We start from the raw sequence: 11,727 nt of genomic DNA, 5'->3' as shown, positions 1-11,727 counted from the left end.
TGAGATACCTCGGACCCGCTCACAACTTGCTCTGACCTCTCTCTAGAATTTTCTCTCTCTAAAAAACTCCACAAACCATCTAAATGCATAATCCGCGGCTACAACCACGGTTTATATAGGCAACGCAACACACGTAAACCGCTACTGGCAGTAGCGGTTTACACACACACACACACACGTAAACCGCTACTGGCAGTAGCGGTTTACACACACACACACACGTAAACCGCTACTGCCAGTAGCGGTTTACACTTACACACACGCACGTAAACCGCTGCTGGCACACTCACACACTCACACACATAAATCGCGGCTGGTTGTAGCGGTTTATGCACTCCTGTAAACCGCTACTGCCAGTAAAATTACTAAGTTATATATATACTTTTTCAAAATTTTGAGGGACCAAAACCAGTACTTAATTGCCCTCTCTTTAGATCCGCCCCTACGGCCCTACCTTAATGTGTATGGTTATATGTACTCCTCATTCCCCGTTGTCTACAAAAGATGGTTTAATATTATCCCCAAAAAAATTTCCAGAAACAAGGAAATCACTCTTCTTCTAATTAAAGTGGAGCATAACTTCTTTTTCAATATGCGCCAACCATCCAATAAGTCTGTTTCGGCAAACACTCATGATTGACTATCTGTCAAGGAAAGTCACGCATGTGCATCATCGCACTTCAATCAAATAGGAGGGTCTATGTCATGCTGATGCACGGAAAGTCCCGTCATAATATCACTAACTTTTTTGAAAATTTAAACTAATTAATTAGCAAAGTTGGCTAGGTGATATCATATAGGAAGCATTTTAAGTGTGGCATTGTATTTTACTGGAATTTTAAACTTTCGCTCTTTTTCACCAACTAAATTTAATGTAAAATATACCAAGGGTTCAGAATGAGAAAAACATGTTTGTTGTAGATATGAACCTAAAAAAATGCACGGAGAAAATGCAATCGGTTCTTTCGTTGCGAGAGTGTTTAAATATTGAAGATGTCGATTTTGTCTAAGGGGATGAGTTGTCTCTCTGTTGCAATGCAAAGCAGCAGTTCGATTAAGAATGTCATCAAATTAACACTCGTACAGCAGTACAAGCGAAATGATGTGCAAACCAATACAACGGGAGAGTCAGAGCAAATCATAGTATATTAGATGAAGGTGATGAATCCGCTAAGGGTTTTCGGATCTCTACAATGACAACGCCAACCCAACTAAATATTACTTGAACTATGAGGCACACTGGCACGACGGATTATGTGCATCAACTTAGCTCGAGGAGCTGAGTTGAAACTGTTGAAGCAACAGGGTCACAACGAATAGTCCACAAAACAGGGTTCTAATAAAGAGGGGTGGCACAGATTTGTCTTAGTGTTGAGCTTTTCAAAAAAATATCTTTTAAATCTTTATATTGTTAGGTATTCTGACCATTTTTCTTCTTTTTTTTTTCTTTTCTTTTTAATTGTAAATTTAGAATTATCAGAAAACTTAGTCCTCAAATACAATCAAGAGATGAGGCAAAATTGATCACGCAACAAGTTGGGATCAATTTACAGTTGTGATTGTATTCCTTTGTTAAAAGAATATTTACTGTTTCTCCTGAAGTGATTTACAGCTCAAATATAGTAAAAACTTCTTTCTAAGAAATTTTGATAAAAATTACTTTTATCACCTCAGGAATTATACCAAGAGTTACATGCTTTATATATATTTGAACATGATTATCAACGTAAGCGTGAAGAGAAGGATAACTCAGTGCGACTCATGCATTTGATTATCTCATCTCTTGTCTCCTAATTTAAAAGGAGAATGTGTGGAAATTGTGGTAAAATTCACATTCTAGCTAGTTACAGTGAGAAACTTATAGATATTATAAATTTTTTGCATCCGGAGATAAATAACATCTTTGGCAGTTCAGGTGTTTATCCATTTAAAGGCATTAAGACCATAATAATACTCTGACAAAAAATTTAAAATTTGACAAAAAATTTATCATAAATCTTACAAATTACACAACAAAGATCCACCACAAACATATCTATCATAATAATTTATTCTGACTTTTTAATCCATCAGTTATTAGATGCTTTGTGACTTTTCTTTACACAAATATTCACATTATATCTAATAATAATACTTAGAATTAACTACTAAATAATCTACTTCAACAATGTCAAATCATCAAATAAAACTAAAAACCATCATAAACAATTTTTACCAACCTACTAACAGCTACATAAATTGTTAGTTATGACACTGTAAACTTGTAATTGGCCCAGCAATAATTTAAAATAAAAAATTACATCAATTGTGAAACTGACTAGCTCAAACATAATGGCAAATATTAAAAAAATAAACTATAAAATTGTAGCAGCTCGATGCAGATCTGTATAAGCACCAAGTAGAAGCAGGGGGTCACAAGTCACCACAACTCAAAGGCACAATGCAGCAGGGTCAGAAGCACAAAGAAGCTAGGGTTAAAGCAGGAATCAGAAGAGGTGCATCGACGACAGGAACCAACAATAGCAAATGTAGAGCAGAACTAGAATTGCAAGATGTTGAAAGTTGAAACAGATGGAAAGGAGAAGGCCAAGAACCCCGAAGCAGCTAGAGTAGGGGATCACAATAAAGCTTCAAAGTTGCAACGCGGCAGTGGCAGGCAGCAGAGGAGAAGAGGGGAGATTAAATTCTAATGAATATGGATTAGCAACTCCTTAATTTAGTTGACCAATCAAGTAATTTGGAAGCTATTTCGAAGGCTAATATGGTCATTCAACACCTCACTAAAGGACAAATATAATACTGAAAACTTATTCGTACGTAGTATACTGCTCTTCCAGTGTTGTACACTAGCTCACCGGAAACGCTTCCTATCATATATATTCAAAACAAGCATCGCAGCCGTCCAAAGAAGCAACCACTCCGATCCGGCTAGTTTCACACTTTGACCGATCACAATCGTAGACTCAGAGTGAGTCGATAATATAAAAAAGATATTAAATATTTTTTAAAATATTAGTATTTGATAATTTTAATTATTTATTTTTATTATAAAATATATCATTAAAATTAACAGATAAAATTACTCTTTTAAAGAAGGTCCGAATGTTTGTCATGGAATCATTGTAGAAAACAAAATCAAATTGAGCAACCATGTTAAAAAACTACCACCAATTATCAAAAGTAAATTGGAGAAAGTGAAGAAGGAAATCCAAGAACTGATACCCTATATGAACAGGAGATGATGCACTACAACATTTTGGGTCCATGATCACAGTTTTTTTTGTCACGATTTTTTACCGTGACAAAAAAAAGCTATAATCACGGTTTTTAGAAAAATGGTGACCATAGAATACTTATGGTCACGATTTTTTAAAAAAGGGTGGCCTAAAGGGATTTATGGTCACGGTTTTGGGGGTGACCTAAAGGGGTCTATGATCACAGTTTTTTAAAATTTTAAATTAAAATACTTAATTAAAAATCAATAAATAAATTAATAATTTAATAATATTTTTAAAAGATTAAATTAAATATTAAATTATTCTATATCCTAATTTAATTAAAATTATCAAACTTTAACCATAAAATTCAAATCACACACTAACCCTCACAACCCTATCCACTCACCCTTACCCCTCACCCCCCACCCACGGTTAGAAAGAAAGAAAGGAAGGAAGGAAGAAAGGAAGGAAAGAGAAAGAGAGGGAGCAGGGAGAAGAAGAGAGGGAGGTGACAGTGTCGGCAAGGCTGGATATCGCCGTCGCCGTCGTCATTGTCAGAATCGAGAAGGAGAGGGAGGAGACGTTGAGAGAGAGGAACGTCGTTTAGCCAAACGCGAGAGAGAGAGGGGGCCATCGCAATCCACGCCGCCGTTGAAGGGATTGTCGCACATCGCTCTGTCGTCAAGATTGCCGCTGTCGTCGTCCAGTGTCGCCATCGCGTCGCCGTTGACGAAGAGAGGGAGAAGAAAATGCAGGCCAGTGGCCCAGGGGGAGGAGTTGCCGCCGTTCATGCCTCCCGTCGCCGTTGCCGCTTTTTGTGTAGTTACCGGAGGTAGCTGTGGCTGTCTACGCCACCGTCAGAGCTGCTGCTCCATTCCGTCGCTGTCTACGTGCTCAGGTATATTTGTACCCTCTTCCTCTGACCCCTTCACCCAACAATGTACCAAATTCCTAAGCTAAAAAGTAAATTGAGCTATAGGGTTTTATTAGGTTGTAATGTGATAATTTTAAATCTGATAGCTTTAAAGCTCTCAAAGCCCTGCTCTGCCACTCTTCGTCCGTGGTCATCGCCAAGTATTATTTTTCCAGATTGAATCGTATGCAATGCATAACAAAGATTGAATCGTTACTTGAAGTATCATTGTAAAGCTTTATTAATTTGGCTGATTGAGTTGGTTTCTCAAATATGAAACTTCTGGTTTAATGTTTAATTTTTTTCTTCCCTTTTTCATTATATTAAAATTCCTTATTACAACAAATAGTTGTAGTAGCTAGGCTACAATATCTTCTTATAAAGTTCTTTATCTAGTTGTAGTATATATCATCATTACTTACTTTTTGTGGCTAGGCTAATTGAGTTGGTTTCTGAAATATGCTTAGCTTACTAGCATTAGAATTTATTTAACTCTCAGTTATAGCAATTTATTTTCTAGATCCTAGGCTGAAAAAATTGCGCGTATCATTCAAGTTAAATTAAATTCAACTCAAAGTTTGCTGCAATTTACATATCATAATTAGATGTAATAATATATGTTTGTATACTTATTATACAGATTGACAGAAGGAAGAGGAGAATAACGGAGCCATGAGGGAAGTGGAAGACAAAGAAGAACAAAAACCCAATGGTTCCACTAGAGAAGAAGAAGATGATAAGAAGAATTTCAGCAAAGAAAGAAGAACAATTTTCAGTTTGAGTTGGAATTCCCTTTTTGACCCTGACCCAAACAACGTGGTTGCGCTTAGGTTGACTGGATTCTGATATGGGCGAGTGTTCAAGTTCTCTGGCAGCTGTTGTTCATCTCCTTCGCCATTCTTGTCGCTGCAATCAAGTACTCTTTCATTGCTGCTCTTCTTCTCTTCATTCTCATCACTCTTCTCTAAATTTACCTGCTTTAATTTGTTCTTTGATCCTATCATGTTCATATGCTACAGAGAATTGATTAATTAATTAATTAATTGTGTATAGTTAATATTAATCTTGTTGTTAATGAAGAGTAGATTAATTGATCATTTCTATTATTGATATTGTACCAGGTAGGGGTAGAGTAAGGTGAAATTTTTGTCTTTTAATTCTGTAATTATTATTATTATTATTATTATTATTATTATTATTATTATTATTGTTCCTTTCTTAACGAAACGATCATGTTAACATTTGTTGTAATGCTAAGGACGATTTTTTTTTCAAATATGAATGTCAGGGCATTGTGTGCATTATTATTATTATTATGTGGGCATTGTGTGCATTTTCAAAGATTTGTTGTTGCTGTTGTAGGAGTCAGTGGTACACTTTATGCTACTGGTGGATATAATAGAGTTGATTTTAATTTTGTTGTTGCTGCTGTAGAACTCAATGCACTTTATTATTCATTTTTCCTCATAATAATACTAATATACTTCAACTTAACTTATTTATTATATAGAACTAATGTTTTACTCACATAAAAAATATTTGTACCTTAGGACTATGATCATCATAATTGATAACAAGTCTTGTTACAGCATAGTACCAAAAGACAATTTGAGTCCAGCTGGATCTATTGGAATTTGGTTTCTTTCTCTACTAACATACCGCTTTGCTGCTCCTTCCCAACAAAACCTTCATCATGTTCTGATTTTGGTGATTCTCTCTATTACTATTTTTATGTTCTTGCTTGATTTTGATGCATGTATGATTGATTTGATTTTTGTTAATTTGATGTGGCAGAATGGGAATTCCAGCCATATTTTAAGGATCTTTGATGAGGAGGTACAAGCTATGCAATCGATTCGAAACTCAAGGCTTGAGCTGCAGAATTTTACTTTAGTTGGGAAAACCATCCTTTCATCAATACATGGGCAAAGGGAACTCTTGAAGGTATTTTCATTCTTACCTTGCCTTCCTTTCATACATTTAATACGATGATGATATACCTGATCCATGGCCAGAAAGATATGAAAGATAGGATCAACAAACACTTAGATTAAAATTATTGTTTATGTATAGCTATAATCCCCTTTTTTATTATCTCTTATGAATGATAGATTATATGTAATAGTATATTTTTTGAACTTTCACGTAAACAACTAGTTTTTGAATGATGTTTAATGAAACGGCATAACAAGTTTGAAACAGACATCTCATTTACTTTTTGTATATTTATATATAGTTGTCAAAATTGTTGTTTAAATAGAACTTCTTGAAAAAATGGTTCATTTTCTTGCATATTTCATTTGTGACTAATAAGTTGGTTTTGAACAAGTGTAGCTTGTGTCTCTTCTTTGGTGAAAAGCTAAATTTAAAATGTTTCTTTAGATTTCGTTTCTAGCAATGTTAACATTAAATGATTACTGTAGAGTGCTCATAGGAAAGCATTGGATATGCTGAACACATTGGGGATGCCAAATTTTGTTTTGAGGCTAATTGAGAGATGTGTTGAACACAGTGCTAAACACAGTGGAGATGATATGAAGAAAATATTTTCCATAGCAATATGAGATAGTTGAATTAAATGTAAATAGACATAAAATAAAATAATGTATACATAACAAATTAGCTATTAAATTTGATATTTTATATTTTCATATAAATATATTTTTTATTTATTTTATTTTAATATATATTTTATATATATGTAATATAGTTGGAATTTAAAAAGATAACATGCTAATCTCAGGTTAATTTACTATTTTTTGTAAGATTATAAAAAAATTTAAAACCCGATAATTTATTTATCTTTAATAGTTGATTATTTGTTATTTTCCAAAAAAGCGTTACACTCTTTTCTTTTACTCCACACATTAGCATGTATTAGTTAACTGTATATTGTGATTGAGTTGAACCCATAATTTTCTTAGATTATATTATTTTGTTTCTAGAGCTTACTTCATGTTTGGAATGACGAAGAGTGTTTAAAGATGTAACACTTTATCACTCAAAGTTTTATGCTTAAGTCGTAAATTAAAAGTGATGAGATATTACGATACCTAAAAAAAAGAAACATGCATAATACTTGAAGAATAACAATATAACTAGGAGTCTGTGGAGATAAATAAAGAGCACGGACATCTACACTCGAACCACGTTAACGCAAGAGAACGTCGTATACAGAAATAAAACATATTTATATATATATAGGTACATAAGTTCCGGAATAATATACATAATATTTACTAGTTTCAACCTGCAAAGAAGAGACCGGCTAGAACATTACAAACCAGAAATTGTGCAAAATAAGATCCTGTTTCTCCAAAATAAAAGTCTCTAAGAGAAATATATAATAATACTTTTAAAAGTGGAGAAATGCTATATACAAAAGAAGTATCAACAAAAGTCTTCTTCATTTCGCCAAAAGAGTCCTACACACTCAACAGGGTGCATTACGCCTTACCTCTGAAAAATAGAAAATCCACGACATGTGAGAATCTAAAGGTTCCCAGTAAGGTAACAGTTCCAAATAAAGACTATATAAAGAGACATGAACCCACTAGGCAATCCTAAATCTCCAACTTCACAAAAGTTCAAGCGTAGGGTCTTAACTAATCTCAACAAGGTCAATTTCTAAAATCTCAGCTCTATCAATTACCTCTAGCCTCAATCATTCTCAATACATCACCATCTTTCCTCCCAATATTCAATTGCTCAGTTCAAAATTCAGTTCAGTAATATCAATCACAAATAATAATCAATATGGGATTAATTTGCTAAGTTTAACATACTCTGAACTACCACCGATCTCATTCATTCCCATAGTCATAATCACCATTTATCCCAAGTCTCAATAGTAAAATCATACACAAACAATAAGCAGTACAAAATAAACACAATTAGAGAGAAAATATAACAAATAGTACATTTAACAGTTAACAAAAAATTAATTAGGCAAACCAAAACAGTTATGTAGACCCAAGAAATTTCAAAAAATTGTAGTATAATGCACGCCTGTCCTACTGGCCATGAGCTCACGTGTCGATTAAACTGCCAGAACCCGATACATCCAATAGCTAACCCGGATATCGTCTCTCTTCTGCGCATCCCAGGAGGCATACAATTGAGGGATGAGTACCCTACCACCTTCTCCTGGAGGCATACACCAAGTGGAATAAATTGCGAAAGAGTGCCCTACCACCTTCTCCTGTGAAGCCGTGCCATATTGATCAAGGGATTAGTCACTACAACAGGAACAGAGGATAGCGGCGGTTTAGTTACTAATTTGCGGCGGTTTTAAACCGCCGCTAAACATAACACCAGCGAAACTACAAACGTCGCGTGCTTTTTTTTTTCTAAAATTTTATTTTGATTTATTTTATTAACCTGGGAGTATTTCTTAATCGTATGGAGTATTTCTTTTATTTTAAAAATCTTATCGTTCCCCTCAAATTCTATATTGCAGGCAAAAGACTCAAGAATATTTAACTGCAAAAAAAAAAAACTAACATATTTATTGTAATATTAATAAAGTATTTCAATAGTCACCCAAAAAAGTAAAGTATTTGGCTAATAATTAATGCTGCATAGTAACATAAACAAAACATATACTGAAAAATAAACTATCACATATATCCTAATTTCTATTTCCCACCATGTCCATCTAAAGAATTAATCTGTGCAGCGATGTCTGGTGGGAGCTCCCCACCTTGCTGTTGGACTACATAACTCAGCACACTCTCTAATGCCTGTCTCTTTGTTTCCTCTGCTACTATTTCATCTTCCATTGCCTTCCTTTTCAATTTTTCTGCTGCTACTTCATCCTCCACTGTCTTCCTTCTTAATTTCTCGACCGTCACCTCCACCTGTAGTTTAAACAGCATCCTTTGGGCCTCTTCTGTTTGAGCTTTATCCACTGGCGGCTGCGAACTCGGACGAAAGAGTTGACTTGGTGTCGGCTCGAAACCCATGCCACGCACTCTACCCAAGCGCTCTTTACTGAGAGCCTGGGCAAGGGAATCATTTTCAGACAATATTCTCGTAGTTTCATCCAGTTGCTCAATCTCATTATTTTTTCTGCAGACGTAAATAACCATACACAATCACACTAGGAATATAGCGTACTCAAGACATTTTAATAATTAAACCTAACATGTTACAAGATAAATGATTAAGTATACTTACAGCAATCCTCTACACTTCTTCGTGTATCTAGGTGCCATCACGTCGTTTGTGCTTTAGGATCCATACTTCTCCCCTACCAACTCTCCTCCCTTGTTTTTGTGTCTGTGACAATACAGTTTATACCATAAGTTTCACTTATTTAATTTTCTCCAATAATTTTTTCTTGTTCTACTCTATAAATAAATCCAAACTACATACCAACCAATTTATTTTACCTCATTCGGTTAAGTATCTAATGATTGCTCCATTTATTTTTCAAGGATTGAGTAATTGATTATACTTAAATAGTAAATTTATTTTAATAGCTCCAGCATTTGTTTTTTGGAAATCAGCATCACTTGTCAATTCCTTATAAATCAAAACTGAATAATGATTTGCTTAAAAAAAAGAGAATTATTCGAGACAATGATAGGCACCTATACTTGATTTCAAATCTATATTACCTCTTCTTCCCTTGCCCTAGCCAAGCTTTTAGAACCACCAGTGTGCGTGTAAAGCTGCTTCTTTCGATTCAACGCATTTTGCTTGCACTTTGCCTATTATGTTATCAACAGTAACATTGGTTAGACACAGACTGAATACATACGAGTGTACCATAAATAGTTAAATGTTCTTATATCTTCCTTTTACTTGGGTGTATTACTTATATATACGTTCTTTTTCTCTTTCTTTGAAAAGTAATGTATATAACTCCAAAAAAACTTGAATACAATAAAATAATCTCTAAGACTGAAAATTAGTTGGTATTATATGCGTTTATCTAGAACCTAGGTGGATTAAAGACAAAGGCTACGTAAAAAATGGGGTACCTTTGTTGCAGGATCATTACGATAATCAATGAACCACCACCAATGCTCTCTAGGAATTCCCGCCGGGCAGTTGTCAAGATTCTTCTCAAGTGTCCTTGTTGGTTTGTAATGCGAGTCATACAGCCTCCCCCTTGTATCCTTCCAGGACCTCCCCATTTGTTGCAAAAATGTTTGCTTGATTCTACCACCGCTATCTTCCTGAAAGTGGAACATCTCCTACGATGACAATATCCAACTGTAAGTAATTGTAAGTTGAAAGGTTTGATATGATTAAACAATGCCGAAAGTTGTTACCTCTATGCAATCATCATAAACCCTGTCTTTGCCCCGCACCTTTCCCCAATTTTTCTCACAGATAGGAAATTTGCTGTAATCAGAACTTAGCGCTCCTAGAATGCCACTCAACAGGCCAGCTCCGTCTCTGACTACTTGCAGTTCCTCGTTGAACCTCAGTATGATCTTGCTACCATTAAGAGACCGCTTCATAGCCTCCCTCACACTCATTTTAGCTTGCTTGACTATTCCATCAGAATCTATAAAAAAATTTTACTTATGTGTCCAATGTGCCCAACATGTGAGAAACATAACAATATCATTAGCTAATCAATTAAAAAGTCGTATGGTTCAACACTTGTTACCAATGAGATCGACACCCCAAAACTCAGTAGTCTTTCGCCCTTTGCGCTTTTTAGCATCAGAAGCAGCAAACATCCTGTTAATGTGTTCGTCAAACAAATCTACCTCATTTGCCTCCGGGTCCAAGTCTTCATTGCATGGTTCCGTCACTTGTACACCGTTAGCGGTCTATGGCTCAGGTCTTGGTTCACTCCGAGGCGAACGAAAGGGTCAGAGAGGAGCCGCTGCGGAGACACCACCATTACTGGGGGGCGGGGGGATGAGCCGGTCATCGTCAGCGAATGGTGAAGACGCAGGAGGTGCAGCTGGAGGCTGCTGACGTGATGGCTCCACTCTTGTGCCTTTCGTGTAGCGAGCTTTCCTGGGCATCTTAAAATCCTAGTATAAACACATGTAGCATGACAAAAAATATTAGTTAATCTTAGACGAATAGAATGATTAACAAATAAATAACTGTTGATTCTCTTTTACCTTTTGTGTTGTATTAAATTCCCATACTTAAACAGTGGATATTAATTAAAATTATATACATTTACAGCCTGTTAATAGAACTACTGCATCTTAGGCTAATAAAATTACTCACATTATAACTATGTCACAGGATAGTAAATAACATTATATATATGTACATATATTAATTATATAAATGGAACCTTTTTTCCCAAATGATCCAACTACATATAGTGCCTATCAGAGAGAATGTGTTATCAGGGATATAGTGCCAGCTGTCACACTCTTGGGATATGGTGCCCAAAATAATCTTAGGATATAGTTTCTAGCATAATTTTTCAACACCTCAAACTCCAAACTCAAAAATAGATGAAAATGGAGAAATGAGATAAGGTTCTTGGGATTACTCACTGCAAAAGTTAGATAGAATGGAAGAGGATAACGACGTGATCACGTGGCCATAAATAAGTCTTTGATTGAAGCTCTAGATTGAGAGAAAATTGGATTTGAATGGAGGAAAGAA

At 35.1% G+C, this 11,727-nt stretch overlaps 1 protein-coding gene across 1 annotated transcript; it reads right to left on the bottom strand.

Annotated features, from left to right (window-relative positions):
- Positions 9,309-10,405, bottom strand: LOC110264885. Its single transcript, XM_021107421.1, has 3 exons — positions 10,119-10,405; positions 9,753-9,845; positions 9,309-9,411 (listed from the first exon to the last, which is right to left on the bottom strand). Exons 1-3 carry the CDS (start codon positions 10,329-10,331, stop codon positions 9,337-9,339), a joined length of 381 nt encoding a protein of 126 aa, XP_020963080.1. The 5' UTR covers positions 10,332-10,405; the 3' UTR covers positions 9,309-9,336.

The sequence above is a fragment of the Arachis ipaensis genome, chromosome B07 (assembly GCF_000816755.2).
Source record: "Arachis ipaensis cultivar K30076 chromosome B07, Araip1.1, whole genome shotgun sequence".
In the NCBI taxonomy this organism is placed as follows: Eukaryota; Viridiplantae; Streptophyta; class Magnoliopsida; order Fabales; family Fabaceae; genus Arachis; species Arachis ipaensis.
The sequence above is the reverse complement of the archived record's forward strand: the minus strand, read 5'-3'. Positions and strand labels throughout refer to the sequence as shown.

Coding starts and splice junctions, on each gene's coding strand:
- LOC110264885 (XM_021107421.1), bottom strand. CDS start 10,331: ATGTTCCACTTTCAGGAAGATAGCGGTGGTAGAATCAAGCAAACATTT. Junction 9,846..10,118: donor GTAATGATCCTGCAACAAAG/GTACCCCATTTT, acceptor ATAACATAATAG/GCAAAGTGCAAGCAAAATGC. Junction 9,412..9,752: donor CTAGGGCAAGGGAAGAAGAG/GTAATATAGATT, acceptor GTATTGTCACAG/ACACAAAAACAAGGGAGGAG.